Here is a 21,772-nt window from a genome sequence, read left to right on the forward strand (position 1 = left end):
CAAGGGACAGTGTGTCTGATTGTGGCTGCTCGGAACAGTCTGATCTCCGAAGGCTCTGTCACAGGTCAGGCACAAACACGTGAACGTTTGGAGCAGAGAGGTCTCTAAATTTGTGCATTTCATTTCTTTTGCACAGTGCCTTCTTTGAGGTTGGCACCCCTTGCTGGGTGATATAGATAGAGCAGAGTCTTTTAAATGTGAAAATGTCTGTTGATTTTAATAGAATGGGAGAGGAAGTATCACATAATGGATAAAGAGTTGGTTTTCAAGACATGGAATATCTGCTTCCTTCTATGTATTTTCTAAATGTTTAAATTGATGACTTTTTTTTAGGATAGTATTATTAGTCTTTTGGAGTCTGGTAATGATTAGAGTTCTCAAGTTTTTCTAAGTTGTTTTCCCTTACAATATCATAATTATTTTTATAAAGTTTTCCTGATTCTGCTTGTTTCACACTACATGAATTCATCAGATCCATCTAGATTTTTCTGAAGCTGTTCCTTTTGCTATTTCTTATGGTGCAATTTATATTTATTTTATTATTAAATATATTATATTTACATATAATAATCTATTCAGTCATTTGTCTATTGATGGAAACCCCTTTGTTTCCTCTTCTTTGATACTATAAAAATTACTGCTATGTTATTATATATATGATTTCTTTTCTTTTTTCTTTGATCTTTTTAAGGGTATAAGACCAGTAGTGGTGTAGCTACATCAAAAGGTATATACATGGTTTAGTGACTATTGGTGGGATAGTCCCAAATGCTTTTCAGAATGGTTGGAGCAATTTATATCTCTACTAATAGTTCATTAGTGTGCTTGTCTTCCCATAGCTTCTTCAAGAATTGCTGTTATTCTCTTTTATCATCTTTACCAACTTGAAGTGCTGGAATCTTAGAGTTGTTTAAATATGAACTTCTTTAGTTAATAGTAATTTGGAGAATGTTTTCCCCATAGAGTTGTTGATAATTTATCGTTTTTTTCATTTGAGAACTGCTTACAAATGGAGCATTCTTTTGAATTTTTGACAGTTTACTTTTTTAAAAAGAACTGTCTAATATAATTTGGTGCATAGTTTTCTTAGAGTTGTTGATTGTTTACATTTCTTCTCTTAGGATTACCTACATATCTTTTTCTTATATCATTAATCTAATTGCAGAATGATTCATGTTTTATATGTATTTGAATCAATTCTCTATACATCTTACATATCCAACTTTACCTTATTTCTTAAGGGAAATTTCTTAGTTACCTTTTTCTTTAGAACATCAGTTTTTAAAACAAAACATTTAAGCAATGAATTGGGCCTGGCAGGAAATCAAATCTTTTGAGATACTTGCTGACCCCTGGACAAATCATTTAACTTCTATTGCCCCAGATTCCTCATCTGTAAAATAGGGATAATAATAGCACTTCCCAAGGATATTGGGAGGTTCACATGAGATGATAATTATAAAATACAGTTATTAAGCACAGTCCCTGGCACATAGTAAACATTATATAAATATTAGCTTTTATGAATTGTCATCTAGACAGAATGACTTCCCCATGAAATCAATGAAATTCTTATATAGTATGTTCTGTGTTAACGAAAGTAGACTGAGTATTTTGACATAATTTACCTTCTATTTGGAGCCTCAAATTTTAAAATTATATGAAACCATTTTATTTCCAATATGAAGCCATTTGTAATATTTCAATAATAGTTTAGAACCACAAAGTGTTGGTACTATAAAGGGTCAAGTAATTTTTCTCTTTCATTTTATATAGGAGGAAACTGAGTTGCTTAAGATTAACTTGCTTAAGATTAACCTACTAGTTAATGACAAAATAGAGTAGAGCTCTCCTAAATCTTACAGGGGGTAGGGAAGGAGTACCTTCCCTGGAAGGGAAGGGAATAAACATTTTATATTTGCTGTTATTTGTTTTACTTGTGTTTGACTTTTTTTTTTTGCTAGCAAGTTTGAGGCTAGATTTCAACTCAGGAAGATGAATTTTCCTGGTTTCATGGCTGGTGTTCTCTCCATTGCCCTAACCATTTATATAGTACCAGGCATTGTGCTAAATACTTTACAATTATAATCTGATTTGATTCTCACAGCAACCCCGTATAATTATTTTCATTTTGTGGTTGAAGAAGTTGAGGCAATGAAATGTGACTTGCCATGGGTCACACACCCAGCCAGTCTTTGACTGAGGCCATATTCGAATTTAGATTTTCCTGACTCCAGGCTCAATGCTCTATCCAGTCTGCCACCTGGCTGATTTTTTACAAGATTATATGATCTTCAGTTTAGAGCTGGAAGGGACCCTGGAGATCACTGAATCTAATCTTTTCACTTTTTACTGATAAGATAGTTGAGGCCCAAAGAGATTTGCCTAAGGGTCACACAGTTACACTGTTTCTAGTGTCTCATGCTTTTCCTAATCTAGTGTTCTTTTTTTGAGGAACTTCTTTTAAACTTAACAACTTTTTGAGTTATGAACCAAGTCATATTTCACGTTATCAGTGAGTTGAACCTTTTTCCTTACTCCTACCCACCATCCTCTTCCAAAATGTTGCTTCTATAGAATAATTTTAATTTTATTCTTATAGCTGTACCTTCCTGATTGTGATGCTCATGAATTACTCTATGCTGATATACTTTGGATTGTCTGGACCAGAGATTTGTAAAAGGGGGTTTTATGGATAGATTTCAGGTGAAGTTGAATGAGGAAAAAAAAAATCACATCATTATTTTCACTAACTTCTCCCTGAAATTTAGTATTTTTCCTATTATTAAAAAAGGAAATCAGGATTCTGAGAAGTATCCCTAGTCTTCACCAGACTGCCAAAAGTTTCCCTCTACACAAAATATATTAAGAATCCCAACACTAGACTGTACTCATTGAAATCATTTTTGTTTTCTTACTTCCAACATCTCATTTCTCTTCTATGGCCATAGCTCTAGAACTATATAGGCTTTTGGAGACCATTTGGTCCAACTTTTTTGCAAATAAAGAAGCTGAGGCCCTGGTGGGTAAAATGAGATTGCCCAGAGTCAGAATTTGTCTGAAATGAGTTTGTCCAAAGGCAGAATTTGACCCCTAAGGAAACAGTTGGTAAGAAGAAAGTTCCCATCTGCTCCAAAATATTTATAGCAGCATATGTATAATTACTAATTAATGAAAACAAAGTAGATGATCATCAGTTAGGGAGTGTCTAAACAAATTGTGATATATGAATGCAGTGGAATATTATTGGGCTATAAGAAATAATGTGTATGAGAATGATGCAGAGAAGCTTGGCAAAAGCTATATGAACAACATGGAGTGAAATAAGCAGAACCAAGGAAACACTAGATACAGTCACTGCAACAATGTTAATAGAAAAAACAACCATACACCAAAAAAATAAAAAATGAATGTAATAAAATTATAAAGATCAAACAGGACTCAAATGAAGAGATATGAAATGACTTTCCTAAATCCATCCCTTTAGAGAGGCAAGAGCTCCATAAATGTTATAAATTGCTCATGTTTGGGGGCTTTTTAAAAGTATCAATCAATTGTACTGTTTTTATTTTCCTCCTTAAATTACTGCTAGTCATTTAGCATATCTCTCTAGGAGGGAGAAGGGGAAGAATACTTGAGATAACTATAGTTATGTAAGAAATAGAAAATCTCAATAAAAAGTTATGAAAAAGGAACCTTAGAGCTATATCTAACTGTTTCATAGTTGAGGCGAGGTTATTTGCCTTTGTCAAGATAATAGGCAAAACTTGTGGCAAAACTTGGGCTAGAATTCATGTTCAAGTAGCATTCTTTTCTATTATCTATTTCCTGTCCCTCTTCTCACCTAGTACCTTTTTTCCCCCTGTTCCACACTCCCACTCTTCCAGTAAATCAAACACATATAAATATATCTCTATCCCCAAACTTGTAGTTATATTTTATTTTCTCATTTTTAAAGAGGAGATACCTGAGGCATGGAAAGGCAAAATAACGTATTTTGGTCATATGGCAAATCTGTGATTGACTTTACGATGCAGAATGCCCAATAGTATCTCCAGTACAGAGAAAGAAAATAAACAGAGTTAATGGTTACTTTTCCTCCTTGTAAATATTAACTTTTTTTTTTCAGCATGGAGTTCTTTTCAAATTTATTTTAAATATGATCTTTACCAAAATCAACTATCTTTCAATGAGATATATCTATGATTTATATATATCTATATAGATAGATACATACATATATACATAGTATTGAAATTCGGATGATATTATCTCTTGTGGAGGAATGCTGTTGGCTTAGAGTCTCACCTTTCATTGCAACATAGCAAAGCAACCAGGTGCATTTCAAAACTTCTTATCTGGAATGAAGCTGGGTCAGGATTTTGGCCTTAGGAAGTATGTGGCATCCACCTAATGACTCTAACTCAAGACATGAAGCACAAACATGTAGACAGAAACAGTGGAACATTCCCTGTGATTTGTAAGTCTGAAGAGAAACGTTTCATCTCTCTGGCTAGCATTAAGTCCATTGCATTTTCATTTTTCTCTTTTTAGTGGTATGTGTGTATAAAAACATGTATAAATGTATGTGTGTTATATTATTATTATATATTGTTGTTATATGTATGTTAAATATATGTAAATTTTTCTCTAGGGTATGAAAAAGAATCGAGCAGATGCAAAAAAATGTGGTCCTCTTAAACTAGCTGCTTTAAATGGATTATCCTTATCTAGAATGCCGTTGCCTGATGAAGGAAAAGAAGTGCCTACCAGAGCAACCAATGATGAGAGGGTATGTAAAAACTAGTTTGGATATTAGAATTTCTACTTTAATGATAAAATAATTTTTAAAAGGATCTCCATAAAGTTTTATTATTATTATTATTAAATCCCAAATCTTATGGCAATAATATAGGATTTTGGAATTCTATTATTTGGATTTCAAATTTGGGTAAATTTAGAATTAATGTCATAAAAATTGTGAATCACTTAAAAGTGAGAATATCTTACAGAATTTTGTTTCTGATTTTTATCCTGTACTAGCCGTCTAGGACTGTTTTTATGTTTCATTTTCATTATTTATTTATTTATCTATTTTTAAAGTTTTTTAGAATTTGAAGGGCTGATAGCATTTGTATATAAGGGCCTTTGGAAAAAAAACCAAAAAATGAGGCCATTTAAATTATGTATTTTTGCCATTTTATTCCAATAATTTTTTTAGTCAAATGCCATTTAAATTTTTATTTTATTTATAAATAAGTTATTATAAACCAATAATTTTATTTGTAAGTCAATTATGATTTTTTTCAAAATAATATCTTTCAAAAGATAATTTCTTGATTAAACTATTAAATGTATCAGTCATAAACTTTGCTAATATAAATGAATTTGTTTATATGTATGTCAGGGTTGTTCTAGATATTTACTATTATTTTTATCTTTATTGTTTTTCATAGTATCAAATAAAAACATGAGTTTATAATGACTGAATTAATCATAACTTTTTCAATTTGCTCTTTTTTTGAAAAGTATTTTTCTCTCTTCTTGCTCATAGAGTTAACTCTTTGTATAACATTACTCTAGTCTAATCTTCAATTTATAGAAGGAAATATTCTTTATCTCCTTAGCCAAATGACCTATTTTCTGTTTTGTCTGTTTCATATCACATTTCATAGAATATTTTTCCCACTGCTATTTTATTTTCCTTTTAAAAATTTAATTAAAACTTTCTGGTTATATTTTAAGTTCATAACTTTCTTGCTGCCTCCCCAATCCGCACAAGGCTACCATTTGACTCAGATATGTTATATATTTAAAACCCTATTATGCATATTTTTATCAGTTCTTTCTCTGGAGGTCGATTGCATCATTCTTCATAGGTCCTTTGTAGTTGATTTGAGTATTTATAATACACAATATAATCTAGTCTTTCACAGTCATTTTTCAAATAATATTGATATTATCGTATGCAGTGTTCTCTTGGTTCTGCTCTTTTCACTCTTCATTTTTTCATGCAAGGTTTTCCATGTTTTTCTAAAATCAATCATTATTTCTTACAACACAGTAGTATTCCATCACAATCATATATCCCAAATTGCTTAGCCATTCCTCAGTTGAGGGGCATCCCTTCATTTTCCAGGTCTTAGCTACTACAAAGAGAGCTGCTATAAACATTTTATAACATAAGGCTTCTTTTGCTTTTTCCCTTATCACCTTGGGAAACAAACCTAATAATGATATTTCTGGGTCCAAGTGTATAAAAAGTTTAATAGTTCTTTGGCACAATTAGATTACTGTCCAAAATGTTTGGATCAGTTCATAGTTCCACTCTCAGTGTATTAGTGTCTCAATTCTTCCATATCCCCTCCAACATTTTTTCCTCTTCTATCATTTAGCTAATCTGGTAGGTATGAGATGATATTGTAAAGTTGTTTTAATTTGCATTTCTCTAATCTGTAGTGACTTAGAACATTTTTTCATGACTATATTTAGCTTTGGTTTCTTCATCCAAAAGTAGCTTGTTCACATCCTTTGACCATTTATCAGTACTTCATATTCATGTAAATTTGATAAAATTCTCTACATATTTGGGATATGAAACCTTTATCTGAGAAACTGTGTAAAAATTCCTTCCTCCCCCAATTTTCTGTTTTTCTTCTAAATTTGGCTACATTGGTTTTATTTGCACAAAAAACCTTTTAATTTAATGTAATCAAAATTATCCATTTTAGATCTCACAGTGCTCTCTTATCTTTTGTTCATAAATTCTTCTATTTATAAATCTGATGAGTAATATGTTCTGTGTTCTTCTAATTTATTTATGTTCCATTTTATATCTGTCATATATCCATTTTTACTAAATCTTGATAAATGGTATAAGGTATTGGTCCCAAGGTGTGGATGATAATGTCCCAAGCTTTAGGATTTTTGTTTTATTGTTTTTTGAATTTTGTCTGAGAGCCTGACCTCAGGTACCCTTCTCTGCTTCTGAGCTGTGACCATTGCCTCCAGCAATGTTGTCTCCTCCTTCCTCATATTCTTCCCCCAGTGGCAAAGTTCAGCTTTCCACTCTGCTCTGGATCCAAAACAATGGACTCTGCTCTCCTTCAAGTGACCCCAGCCATCAGGGCCCTATTCTCTTCAGGTGCACCCTCTGATGTGTGTGTGTGTGTGCTCTTTCTTACTCACAGCCACAACCTGGGTCTGTATCTGGTCAGTGCACCTGGATCCTGTGTCCAACACCAGAGAAGGACTCCTGCAATCTTCCTCTGATCAGCTGTTCAATCCCCACAGTATCCATTCCGAACATCATCTCAAATTGTCTTAGACAATTATTTTACCCTAACTTTTAACTATTTCTGCCACTCTAAACTTTACATTGAGGTTTTATTTTAAATTATTTTGGGGAGAATTTGGGAGATCCAGGTAAATTCCTGCCTTATTTTGCCCCTTTCCCAAAATCCTGCTTCATGTTTTATAGAATATTAAAGTTAGAAGGTATTTCAGAAATTTTCTGGCTCAACTCTTATCCAATCTAATGCATAAGGTATCTCCTGTAACAGACCAACAATTGGTCACTCTAAATCTGCTTGGAATGGAGCTGTTGAGGCAGCGAATTCTATTTTGGGATCTCTCTTACAAAGTTTTCTGTTACTTTGAGCTAAAATTTATCACCCTGTTCTTCCTACCCACTGATGCTAACTTTACTATAGGGTCTAAGCAAAATAAGCATAAACCCTTCTCTTCATAACTACCCTATAAATAACTGAAGATTATAATCATAAATCTTCTAAGCCCTTTTCTGGTTAAACATCTGCAATTCATTCAGTCTTACTTTGTATATCATGTTCTTCATTTCTCTCAAAATTCTCTCAAAGCTCTTAAAGTATACATTTTTCCTTGTGTTTTATCTAGGATTATTTTTACATTTCAATATGTTCAGTATATACATTCAGTATATGGCTAAGTATATAGCTTTAAATCCAAAGCAAAATCAAAAGCTATCTACACTTCTGTTTATTCCTTTATAATAAATGTTTGATATTGGAATCATTAAAAATAAACACTTTCACATCATTCAATATAATCCTTTTTTTTTTTTTTTTTTTCAGTGTAAAATTTTGGAACAACGATTAGAACAGGGAATGGTATTCACAGAATATGAATGCATTCTGAAAAAAAGACGGATAGGTGGGGAATGTGCGATAGCACGACTCCCTGACAATGCAGAGAGAAACAGATTCCAAGATGTGCTCCCCTATGATGACACCAGAGTAGAATTGGTCCCAACCAAAGAAAACAATACTGGTTATATCAATGCTTCACACATTAAGGTGAGATGAAAATTGATGATAAGTAGATTTTTGTAAATGATAATAAGGTGATAGGGATAAGGGATAGAGATTGGTATAATAAGTGGTATAATAAATTTCTTTTTGAAAAAACTTTCTGTAGCAATGCATGGGTTCACTTTCTGTGTAATTTATAGCAAGTTGTCTAGAGCAGTGTGAGTTTAAGGGACTTGTTCAAAGTTACATAGCCAATATATTTCAGAGCTAGAACTTGAACCGAGGTCTTCCTAATTTTGAGATCTGCTAGCTATTTTCTGTGTACTACATCTCTCTGAAATGTGATAAGAAGGTTTTATAGAGTCTGTTACAATTTTCAAAATGCAAAACCACAAAAGCTGATGAAAGTAAGTATAGTGTATTATTATCTTCATTGTATGATGGAGCCCAAAGTCTTATAATGAATTACAAATATTATTATTTTTTTTAGTATTAAAGATATCTTTCTAAGATAAGTGGCTAGTATTATGAACTCTGATTTGCAAATCAGTAAACCCTTAAACCAAAATTAAAACTTGTTCAAAAAAATATTTTAAGTAAAGTTATGTCCATTTGATATGGTGAGCTTCCCTACAAAAGGAGTAAAAACTCCTGCTCTGTTCTTTAATTTCCATCTCAAAGGGGTAGCACTAATTTCAGATGCTATTGATCATCCTCCTATGCCAGCTATATGGGTATTTGTGAACTCGGGGGATGCTTAAAAGATTTTTGTCCCATGGTAAAGTCTTGGTCTTTTAATCCTTGTTTCTGTCCTCCTAGTAACTTAAAAACCTTTATCCCAGGATTGCTTCATATAGTTTCATATATTCGTACAAGGTGATCATGGAAGCCATTCTCTCAGAAAGTACGAACTGTTCTGTAATGGCATCCCTTCACATGCTGCCCATAGTCATTTGAAGAAGCAATGCTACCTCTTTCCTGGAGACAACAGTATGTTATGCTTCCTAACCATAGTAATGTTAGAATCATTAAAATGGGAGAAAAAAAAAGATGACTCATAATGAGTGGGTGAACAAAGCTAGATGCTTTTCTTTGCTTCTTTCCTCGTACTCTTGACTCATACTGATATAGTATTTGAAGTCGCTATTTTCAGGAGAGAATTCCTTTTGGACACTGAATTTAAAAAAGAATTTTGGGGAGGATTTTTTAACTTCTATTCCATACATGCATTCTTTTATTTATACTGTTTTGTTAAAGGAGGCTGACACTTTCTTCTACAAAAATTCAGTTCACTTCTTCACTGGAGCTTGGAATTGATTCTGGATTCTCAAATACTATTCCATTAAAATTTTAATTCTGATAGGTTCTATCATCCTGGAAAAACTACAAATCCAGTTCCAGCAATAAATAACATTTTTTTGTATAATAAGTCATTTATCTAAATATGATGAGGCTCTTTATAAGTAGCTTGACCACTAAGTGATACATGTTTGCTTTTAGTGACCTATGAAACAAAGAAAAATACAAAATGGATCTAATGTGATCCCCTTTCACTTTGACATTGATGATAATGGTGTAGCTAAAAAATGAGGGGTAAAGGATGCTAGGAATCCTTAGTTTAAATTGTTGGTATTCTCCTTAACTACTGTCCAACAACAAATGAGAAAACATACTGTTGGAAGACTGAAGAGAACTGTATGTGTTTTAATATTTTTCATTATAAGTGAAATCAAAAGATAACTATATGGAAAGTTGGCTTAAAAGTTTTCCTTGGAAAGGATAATAAAGGATTTGGTGGAGTCACTTTGTGTACTTGTTGATAACAGGAAAGGTAATTTTTTAATGGGATACTTAATGTAAAACATTGTAGTAGAAACCAACATGAGTAGAAACCAAAAAACACCAACTGAAGATAATACATTAATATATACATTTTAAGAAGCATTTCCAATATCTCTAAAAACTATTGATACTTGTCCATAATTTGTAGCCAATTTAACATTACTGCAAGATCACTATATAAAAACTGTGTGTGTGTATGTATGTGTGCACACATATGCATATGCACATGGACACAGTTTGGTGTAAGTGAAAATTCTAGTTCCCAACTTGAAAATCAGAGTTCCCTATCTTTTCAGGAAGTTTTGATCCCAGATAATCCTAGCTCATTGCCATTGTTATCTGCAGCATTCATCTTGCAGCATATGTACTGATGAGGCACCAGTTTAATTTTCCTTAAACAAAAGGAGTCAGATTCCAACTCTACCCCTTATTAGGAACTATTTTTATTTTTATTTTCATCCCTGGTACTTAGCACAGTGCCTGATTCATGGTAAGTAAATACATCAATAAGTTTTGATTAATTGACCAATTTATCTATAGGGATATTGACTCAGCAAAGCATTATATCTTCCTTAGGTTTCCTTGTCTATAAAATGAAGATAATAATAATTATACTACTATTTAATGAAGTAATTATAGAAAATAATAATTATAAAAATGAAATAATAAAAATTGACACTTTATTTGTATTCTAAGAGTTTATAGAGAGGAATAATAAATTTTTTCATTTGATAATTATGAAGTATTTTGTGAGCTGTAAAATGTTATTTAAAGTCTTAGCTGTTAAATAATAATAATAATGAGAATAACAAAAACAGCATTGTAGAGAAGAAAATGCAAGATTTGGACTCAGGAAATCTGGGTTTGAATTCCAATTCTTACACTTGGCTTACATAACTTTGGATAAATCATTTTCACCTCTCTAAATCTCTGTCTCTTCATAAAATAAGATTAATCATTCTAACTTTTAAAAAATTATTTTTATTTTTTGCTGAGGCAATTGGGGTAACTTTCCCAGGGTCACACAGCTAGGAGCTATTAAGTTTCTGAGACTTGATTTGAATTCAGGCCCTCCTGGATTCAGGGCTGATTCCCTATCTACTGAGTCATCTAGCTGCCCCCAAGAATGATTATTCTTGTCTTGCCTTCCTCACTGTTCTGTTTTAGAAAGGAAATTATAAAAAAAGTTTGTTTATTATGGAAAATTCATTATTGTGGGCATTAAAAATCTTTTCCACATGTGAGAATATTTTAAAATGTTTTGTTTCAAATTTTCTCCCTTCCTTGACAAAAAAATGTAATGCCTATTATACATCTGAAGTAATTTAAAACATTTCTACATTAGCCATATTATGGGGGGAAAACAAAAAAAAGTGGAAAAAAATTTTCATTCTGCGCATAGAGTTCATCACTTCTCTCTCTGGAGGGGAATAATAGTTTTCATTATGAATCCTTTGGAATTATTGTGGATTGGGGGCGGCTAGGTAGAGCAGTAGATAGAGCCCTGAAGTAAGCAGAATCTGAGTTCAAATCTGACTTCAGACACTTAACATTTCCTACCTGTGTGACCCTGGGCAAGTCACTTAACCCTAACTGCCTCAGCCAAAAAAAAAAAATCAGAATGCAAATATAAAAAAAAAGGAATTATTGTGGATCATTGTTTTGATCTAAAGAACTAAATCTTTCATAGCTGATTATCATGACAACATTGCTGTTATTGTATACAATGTTCTTATTCTGTTCACTTCAAATGTGATGATTTTCTAACCAGTAATGTGTGGGGTTTGGATATATTCATTTCTAAATGTGAAATTCAAAACTTTATATTTCCTTTGTATAGCAATCAATTAAATCCAATAAATGTTCAAGCAAATACTCTGTTCAAGATATACTGCTTCCCGAGTTTCATAGATGACTCTTCTCAAAGAACTATGAGTGATTGTACTGTTGCCACTTGCTTCATAAATCTCTCAGGCCTTGATTTGACATTTTCTTTTAAATTTTCCCACCTTTAGGTCTCTGTTGGCGGCATTGAATGGGATTATATTGCCACCCAAGGACCTTTGCAAAATACATGTCAGGATTTTTGGCAGATGGTGTGGGAACAAGGGATTGCTATCATAGCAATGGCCACGGCGGAAGAAGTGAGTACTAGTTATCTGAATATGATTCCTGATTTCTAGGAGAAACTGCGACCTTAAGGAAGAAATGGAGGGAAATTGTGAGGGGACAGTCATCGATTTATTGACCTTAGGGGCAGAGAAAGTGTCTGTGCCACATTTCTAAATGCCTTTTCTCCCACCTTTTTTAAAGGAGGGCGGTCGAGAGAAGAGCTTTAGGTACTGGCCGCGGCTTGGTTCAAGGCACAACACTGTGACTTATGGGAGATTTAAGATCACCACGAGGTTCCGCACTGACTCTGGCTGCTATGCCACAACGGGCCTGAAGATCAAACATCTTCTTACTGGACAAGAAAGAACAATTTGGCATCTCCAGTACACTGACTGGCCCGAGCATGGCTGTCCGGAGGATCTCAAGGGGTTTTTGTGTAAGTGACGTCAGCCTTGTGCTCGGAGGCCAGGGAGAGGAAGCGGGCTCTGGGTGCCCTCCTAGGCCCTCACCACACCCGCCGTCCGGAGAGTTTGGCTGCCAAAAGAAGGGCCATTGGGAAGCTAGGTAGGAGCAAGTGAGGGTGTGGACTTGCCTGGCAAGCACCCCGAGCTAGGAGAAGCCTCAGAGGGGACCTAGGAAACCGGAGGGTCACAGGGCACAGGTAGGGCTTGAAACTAGTTCTCTGACTAAATCCAGCCCACTTTTCACTGTACCTACTCCCTCCAACTGAAAACAAATAAAATGGTTTCATTACAATTGTATGGAGCTTATTTCCCTTTCTCTCTGTGTCTCTGTCTCTATCTTTGACTTTCTCTGTCTCTGTTTTTCTCTATTTCTCTCTCTGTTTCTAACTCTGTCTCTCCCCACCCCTGTCTGTCTCTCTTTGTCTCTCTCTGTCCTCCCCTTCCTCCATTCCTACCTCCTCTGTTTTTCTGTTTTTGTATCTCCCTTTCTCTTTGTCTTTGTTTCTGACTCTCTCTCTCATTGACTTTGACAGCATACCTGGAGGAGATCCAGTCAGTCCGTCGCCATACGAACAGCACAACTGAACCTAAAGGCCCCAACCCTCCTTTGCTGGTCCATTGCAGTGCTGGAGTAGGAAGAACTGGAGTGGTCATTTTGTCAGAGATCATGATTGCCTGTTTGGAGCACAATGAGGTTGCATTTATGTGCTGAGATTTTTCTTGCTAAATATGGGGATTTGAGATAATAGGACCCTAGATTTAAAATTGGAAAGGACCTTAGAAAGACAGCCCCCTAATTTTCAAGTGAGGAAACCGAGACTGAGCAGTTAAAAGTTTATAAGGCAGTATTTGACTACAGATCTTTGAGATTTCAAGTCCAGTGGTCTTGTCCACAATGCACAAATTCCCTTTAATAATAAATTAACTAGCTACATATTCTTCTTAGTTGGGTCAGAGATGATGACTCTATGAAATCATCACTTGATTGAACTTTTTTCTTTTTTGCTTTGCTTTGTTTTTGCTTTGCCTTTTTTTTCCCTTGACTTTTTTTATCTTTACTATGAAAGGGTATTTTTAGTTTTTTCCTACTTCTAAAACTTATTTCCATTCTGTATTTATTTGTTTTTAAACTAATAGATGGGTTTGTGTAGTAAAATAGTCAAAGAATAGAAGTACAGAATCTTTCTAAAAACAATTTTATTGATATCTTTTATTTTTACATCACTTATCTCTGACTACATTGCTCCCAGTGAATTCATAAAACAAAGGGGAAAAAAAGAAAGGAAAAAGGTAGTTCAGAAAAATCAATGTATACATTATTTAGGTCTGAGTATATAGATAATATTCCACATTTACAGTCTTTAACAAAGAAGGGATCGAGGGCATTTTTTCCTCCCCTTCTCCGGGGTCTAGAGAAGCAGAAAATCTTCAGACTTAGCATCTTTGAGACAAATCCAAGATCCCATTCATCAGTTCATCAACTAGAATTTACGAAGCACTTCATATGTGTGTGTTAAGCACTGTGCTTATCACTGGGGATGCAAAGAAAAGCAAAAAACAAGTCCTGATTTGAAGTAGCTTATGATCTAGGGGAAGAAAATATTTCATCAACTAGATACTCACTTGGAAGCTCTGTATAGGGTAAATTGTAGATAATCAACAGAGGGAGGGCAATAGCATTAAGGGGAATCAGCAAAAGCTTCTTGAAGAAGGTGAGGTTTTAGCTGAGACTTGAAGTCATGTATGGAGGGCAGTAGGGAGGCTAGATCACAGGATCACAGAGGATTTGGGGTGGTAGAAAACTGGAAAAATAGGATGGGATCATTTTATAAAGGATTTAAAAAGCCAAATATGAATTCTTATATCTGATCCTGGAAGCAATAAGGAGCCTCTGTAGTTTATTAAATGGGGCCCCTGGATCACCTAATTAAAGCAAACCAGATGTGGGCATCTCTGACTCCTCTTTTCCTAACATTTCCCCTTCTTTTGGAATTCCCTTAATGTTCAGGGCACCTTTTCTGATTTCCCATTTTTCTTTCCCCAGATGCTGGACATCCCACGAGTGCTGGACATGCTGAGGCAACAAAGAATGATGATGGTGCAGACTCTCTGTCAGTACACTTTTGTCTATGGAGTTCTTATCCAGTTCCTGAGAAACTCAAGGCTCATATAACCTCCACCTGTTTCTCCTGGGACCCAAAAACCTATAAGAGTTTACAAGGAAAAAAAAAGTGGGTTTATTACAGCAAACCCATTTGTTCTCGAGCTTTCTTCCTCTCCCCAGGTCTTCTTACACAAGGTATAGGGTGCTAGGGTCAGCTCATGGTGATGCACTGCATAGAGCCTTGAAAGTCATAGGGCTGACTTGAGGCAGATTTCGGCTTGGAGGAAGTGGTGGAGAACTGGGGACTAGTTAATTGAGCTCAGCTCCTGTCTATGCTGATTTGCGGTACTTGCACACATTCTTGAGGTTATGTTTTCTAGATAAAATAATACTCTACCTACAAAACTATGCTGGGCAATTCTGGCAATCGTAAAAACAATGTATAGATTTCTATCTCAAAATTACTTTTTGATAAGAGAATTTTATTTTGTGACTAAAAAGTTTCTAGGGGTTCTTTAGTAAGAAAGCCAACTTTCCATGGGATTTGTCCACAATTACAACTGGTTTTTGGATGCATCAACTTTATAAATATATATAAATATATTTTTAATGTCAATATCTTTTCATCATTGTCTTTGCTTATTTTTTATTCTTGATAACTTAGAGTTGAAATATCAAATAACAGACATTTAAAGGTCTCATTAGGAGATTGGAAACTTATTTGTTTTCAGAAAACTAATTTTTTATTTTCAACTTTGAAATTTTCCGAATTACAATTGAAAATGAAAAAAAAAATCTCAATTATTTTCAGGTTTGTTAAAGGAAGAGTTGGAACTGAATGCATAGTCACTTCAAATATTTAAGTAATAGAGTCAACAGCATTCAATTTATTTTCAGTGTTATTCATAACTTTGGGATAACCCTTTGATTTTTTTTTTACTAATTGAAATTTTAGTAGATGAATAAGATGGTTTTAAAGCACTTTTTAAAAAATTAAAAATCAATACATTTCAGTTCCTTTCATGTATTGCTTTTTGAGTTGAAACATTAACAGTAATGAGGATGATGTTTTGAAAGAAATATTATAGTTTGAATGTAAGAAGGAAGGATTTTGAGTATGTAGGATAAGATATGAGAAAGTGCAACATGGTTATGAGCATGTTGGAAAGTTTTATTTTCTTTTGTTGTTACAAAGATACAGTATTACTAATTTGTTCTCCTAAACTTATACCACCTTTGAGAGTACTGAGGGATAAGGAGAAATGCTTGAAAGACTGATAGAAGAGAGGGTCTTTCTTGGGGGCATTCAGATTCTGGGATAAATCATGTTATGTTCCTTGCCTTCCCTTCCTGCCCCACTTAAATCATTGTAAGAAATACACAAAATTTCACAAAAGGGCAATTTGAGGGAGGAATGAAATGGCATAAGGGGAAAAAGTGGTTTCATGCTTTATGTTAATGCTAGAGGCAAGACTATGGGCTAGTTGTAAGCATAAGAAACCCCTCTTCTTCTTCTTCTTTTTTTTTTTTTTTTGAGTATTCATTTCTATATCCTACCAACATCCATTCCAAAGTTGTCTCCCTATGGCACCAACATCCTATCAATTCTTCTAAGGCTGTCATCATGCTTTGGTCATTAGTGAGTGGTTTTGAACTCCGTGGTAAATCAGAGATGCCGATTTATTTATTACTAATCAATAAATATGTGTCATTGTCAACCATGGTAGAAGATTTAGTTGGGGCAGTTTCGTGGTGATATATTTGCCAATCTAAATATAACTTACAAGAGACTTAAGTAGTGAAAGCAAAATTTAGAAGCTATGAATCAAAACAATTTGGACAGAGTCAACAACAAAAAAGTCCTGTCTAAAGGACAATAGACCCAATGATGATGTTCAGTAGTAGCTATCTGCTTGAAAGAACGGAATTGCATAATAATAATGTCTAACCTTTACATAATGCTATAATGGTTACAAGATACTACACATGTTATCTTTCATGGCAATTTTTCCTTTCTCCACATATATTTGAATTGTTGTATTGAGTGAATTTCTTGTATATGTTTTCAGTGGTGCTAACTTCTTTCTCCAGTTTGAATCCAATTTAAATCTTTTTTTGAAAGGAGTACCCTATTGATAAGAAGATATCACACTATGAAATCTGACTTAAAGGCTATTGTATGAGATGTCCATTTTCTTATTTTGATAAATTGATTACAAGTGGATAAATTAAGAAACTAAAGTGGTATATTTTAGCTTTAGTAACATACCTAAAGTGATGCATTATTTTTAGTAGATCTTAGAACCCATGTAATGCTTTTTGTGTCCTTTGAATATTTGAATATTTTGTAGTAGTTGAAAAGAGAGATTAGTGGAAAATAGTTATACTATGTATTCTCCAAATTTGTCTTTCAAACAATAATGTGATTCCACAGAGTTGTTTGTGACCTTGCCATGCTTGTTAAATAGCAATTAATTGTATTACAACCTGTCAAAATTACCTAATGTTTGGTTGTTTTTTGGTTCTAAATAAGAGAGTTATAGTAAATTTATATCAAAATATATAATTTCACAAAATAGGTGAAAATGCAGTATTTACCAATGACAATTATTGTCATTGCTGACGTTACCCCTCTATTTTTATTTTTTCCTGATTAGGAGTGCTTTAAAAAAATATTCTAGAGCATAGTTTTAAACAGAGAAATGAACGTCTTATTTTAGGATATCATACAGATATTTATGGGAAAAATTGATGATATTCTTTTGGAACATCTACTGTGAAGCATGAAAGTGAGCCCTAGAATTTAGTTGTAAGTTCTTGTTTTGATAGGAATGAGAAAACCTGCTAGCACAGACTTCCAGAAAGCAAAGAGCACATTGAGTGTAGTACCTTTCCTGTGCCTACTAAATTTTAATAGGGCACTGGGACTTTGAGATTTTTTAACTGCATATTTCTTTTTATTTGAGTTTAAAACTGGCCAAGTTTTCTTTCAAACTTTTATAATTATAACTCATAGGTTGAAGGGTGTTTAGTGTTTATACCTTTAAGAAAATTTATATGAAGATGTGTTTTGATTAATTTATTAAAAGTAGGCTACATTTGGGACAATTTGCAACAAAAAATGGAGTTCAGTTATTTTCTTTTGCACAAACCTTTTTCTTTTAAAAGGTTAATTTAGGGAAAGATGTTTAATGGGAATATAAATTAGTTTGAGGATTTAATGTAAATTAAAAATTAAAAGTGATTTTTGATATAAAGACTTAAAAAAGATCAGGTTATAAGGTGTAATTTGGAAAGTAAAAAGTTATCAAGATAAGAATATGATAGTTTAGATTGCAATGAGTATTCTTTAAGGAATATAATTCTCAACTTATCAGAATATTAGAATATTGGGCATTTCTAGATTAAAAAAATATATATATAGTGATTTTTAAAATTAAGTTTGAAGGGATTTTATGTTGCTAATAAGATTAAATTAAAGTGCTGGAAAATATTAGAAGTATAGTATATTACAGACATCGGCAAATGTTTATGATGATGGCTTATTCCCTAAGACACTTAAAATAATGTTCAATTCTTAAAAGTTCAGAGAAATTCCTTAAAGTATCCCATAACTTTGGTGAACTGCTAGGTATTCTACTACTTAATAAGAAATAGTGACCAGAGTTGCTTTTTTTTTTTTTTTTAATCTCATTTTGGTTAATGAACTCTAAACTCAGATTAGTATCAAGTAAGGAATGTTTGCATTATAATCTCTTAAATGTAGTCTCTGCTACTAACAAAATGTTCCAAACTTCTAAAGAAGCATTCACAAGACAAACTAGATATTATTGATGATTCTTCATTAGCTTTAATAAATTATGTGTTTTGCCATATAAAATACTACTACAAAAATATGTAAGCTTTTGGTTATATTTATTCCTGGCTGCATCTGTGCATTATTATTTTGTTCTAGATTATAGTACCATCCTTATGTAGAATTAATTTATGTTTATACCAAATTTATACCCATGGCATATTGAGAAAGTTTCATTCTATACAAAAGAAGCTCTAGCATAGATGAATTACTAAGATTAAGTGTGCATGGATTCTACTGAAATTGTGTGTGGTGTGTGTGTGTGTGTGTGTGTGTGTGTGTGTGTGTGAAATTCCCAGTATAAAAACTTGGCATGTGATTGCAAAATGCCATGCCCATTTAACAGCTGGTCCACAATGAACCAAAACAAGATTGAAGGATTTTTATAATTACCTGGATAGTTCAGAAAAGCAATCGAAACAATCTTGTTTTTGCCTCAGTTATCTGAATTGATTTCTGAGACTGGGACAGATTTCATGATTAAATGTACAACTTTTCTCTCTAAAGGCATCATTTAAGGGTGACCAACTTAGGTTTCATGAGTCAATAGTGCACATAGGAAAAGTCAAATCATATTATATATATATTTTGCAACTTGTTCTTTTCCTGGAACTTTTTTGTTTCAGATTTCACTTGGAAAAAAAATGCATTTGGCTGAGTATTTGGAATTCTTTTCATTATGGATATAATTTTACAATAATGCTATTTGTGATAATAGGATTTGTCTTGTAATGGTAAGACACTGTAAATCTACAAAATCAGATGGCTTTATTTTTGTTTCTTTGATTTTACACCAGCACTATATTGCTAGAGCCATATTGGATTACTTCCATAAAGCAGACCTTGCTAGGCAAAAATTGCTCAGTCTCTGTTATATGGTCTTCAGCATCTATATGGTTAATCCATGGACCATCAAGAAAATAGCCAATTACCTTCTTTGGTAGCCTGTTTCCATAGTTTTAAAAAAATATATATATATATCAAAAAGAAACATTTTGAGAAGCTTAATAGCTGTTGGTATAATGCCTTTTAGACCGTGATTTTAACATTTGTCAAGAGAGCAGTTTCTTAAATTAAACTTGGGGACAGATTAAAAAGGGGTCATTTTTTAAAAAGGGGGCATTAGATTAGGAGGCTGGAGACTTTTGTCTCTACTTGCTGGCTTTGCTACTAGCCAAGGAGATGACCATGAACAGGTCATTTTATTCCACAAACATTTGTTTTTTTGAATTGATATTACTATTAGTTTCCTTACTTGCACTATTAGGGAATTTAATTATATTCTCCATGAATTACTTTTTAGCCTGAATTCTAGTCTGAATCCATGAAACTAAAAGTATGGATTGAAGGCTGACTAACCCTTGTGGATATGCAAGTGATCTGACACAGACTGGACCTTAAACTTTTCATTTAGAATTAGCAGTTTCTATTTGGAATTGTTAAATTATAATTTGGGTCATATTTACCTCTGACAGGGCAGATGTATTTGAACGGGTCTAATTTATCTTAGGAGACTGAGCTATTCATAGCATACAACTAGTTTCTAGAGTGGTACATTAGCATTTAGCATCTTTAGATTGTTCATCATGTCCAAGCTGTGAAGGATATACTATTCCAGGTAAAGATGCAATGTTGAATTATTAAATAATTAAAAACAAGATTTAGATGTTGACTTGGAACATATATCTGCATTAGGATTCTATTACCGAATAGTTATGGGCACTAATATAAATTTTTTGCACCATCAAATAATTAAGTTGGCATATTTCCTCAAACTAAATATGGGAATTAGAGAGAACTTAATTAAAGAAATAAAATGTGGAACTTGGAACATTTTTTTAAATTGCTAGCACAGCCAGTGGGCTTTACATAGTACAGTTTTCATGATATTGAACAAGTAGTTATAGATCTTGTTAATGCTTATCTTCAGTATTTTTGGAAATAAATTTTCTTTGGTTAATAACATCCAACTTAAAAGTTCAATAGCTCAGTGTTTGTCTTTGCAGGTATAAGCTGTTTGGTTTATTAGTATGCTTCAGAATCTCTAACACATTCAGAGAAGGAGAAATTTTCCTTGCTATATTGGAGCAGTTTGCTTTTTGGAAGATCAGTTTAAAACATACGAGTGTATACCCAACCTTTGGCAGTGGCCAGGCAATTTCGTTGCCTCTGTTCATTCCCTTTGGTTCAGTGATGTGATTAAGAAACTTAGTTTTAACATGCTATTATATAATACTTAAAAAAAAATAAAGATTAATGACATGAACTAGTCTTCATATGGGGAGAAAATAATTTGGTGTGCAAAGTTGTTAAATTCAAATGAAAGAAAACATGCCTATAGCAGGTCAGAAAATTAATTTGTATATATTCTGTTACATAATTTTTAAAAAAGGAAACCATTCAAATCCTACCAAATAGTATACTTTGTGAAGCAAAGTTTTTTAAATTTTCAGAGAGAAAAAAAGTTTTCACTGGTAAATTTTGGATTATTTTCTATAACTATTACTACAATATATTAAATCTAATGGAAACTTGAAATTTGGAGAAAGTTGGTAGGATGTACAGTGGCCATAATGCTTCCCGATAGGCCAGTGCACCAGTTTTCTTTTTCAATGATAGCACAAATGAGTTGTCAAGTATTATTTTTTACTTTCAAAAATAATTCTGTATGTTTCATTGTTTGGTCATTGATACTGTAAAAAATGTATAATCAGAACAGCTTTAATTCTAGTAAAACTGAAATTGGTTTGTAAAACAATTTGTAAATTGCATTTATTTGATGGGCAGAAAAGCTTGAAGGACTAAATGTAATATATGTGAAATGAATATATTATAGTCTATTTTTGCCATGAAAATAAATATTTGAAACAATATTTAACGTGTGCATACTATGTTATTAGTACAACTAAGACCTTTTGCACTCTGATTTATTTTTTTTTTCACTCTGGGTATCAGATTTTAGATGAAACAATATTCAGGATTGAATGATTCCATCAGATCCTTTTCAAAACATTTGACAAAGATGTGGCATTTAGCCACATATATTCATTTTAGATTGTTCATTATGTCCAAGATATGAAGGGTATATTATCATATTTTATTCAAT

At 33.0% G+C, this 21,772-nt stretch overlaps 1 protein-coding gene across 3 annotated transcripts in view; it reads left to right on the forward strand.

Moving 5' to 3' along the window:
- PTPN21 (protein tyrosine phosphatase non-receptor type 21) overlaps positions 1-21,539 on the forward strand; it is a 103,095-nt gene extending 81,556 nt beyond the window's left edge. For all 3 annotated transcript variants that reach the window (XM_003756185.4, XM_031952397.1, XM_031952398.1), the window contains exons 14-19: positions 4,655-4,792; positions 8,112-8,333; positions 12,146-12,274; positions 12,444-12,678; positions 13,240-13,400; positions 14,751-21,539. In XM_003756185.4, the coding sequence (XP_003756233.1) occupies positions 4,655-4,792; positions 8,112-8,333; positions 12,146-12,274; positions 12,444-12,678; positions 13,240-13,400; positions 14,751-14,879 (1,014 nt within the window). In that variant the 3' untranslated portion in view covers positions 14,880-21,539. The remainder of the gene's footprint in view (positions 1-4,654; positions 4,793-8,111; positions 8,334-12,145; positions 12,275-12,443; positions 12,679-13,239; positions 13,401-14,750) is intronic.
- The last annotated feature ends 233 nt before the right edge of the window (positions 21,540-21,772 follow it).

Source organism: Sarcophilus harrisii, chromosome 2 (genome assembly GCF_902635505.1).
Source record: "Sarcophilus harrisii chromosome 2, mSarHar1.11, whole genome shotgun sequence".
Lineage (NCBI taxonomy): Eukaryota > Metazoa > Chordata > Mammalia > Dasyuromorphia > Dasyuridae > Sarcophilus > Sarcophilus harrisii.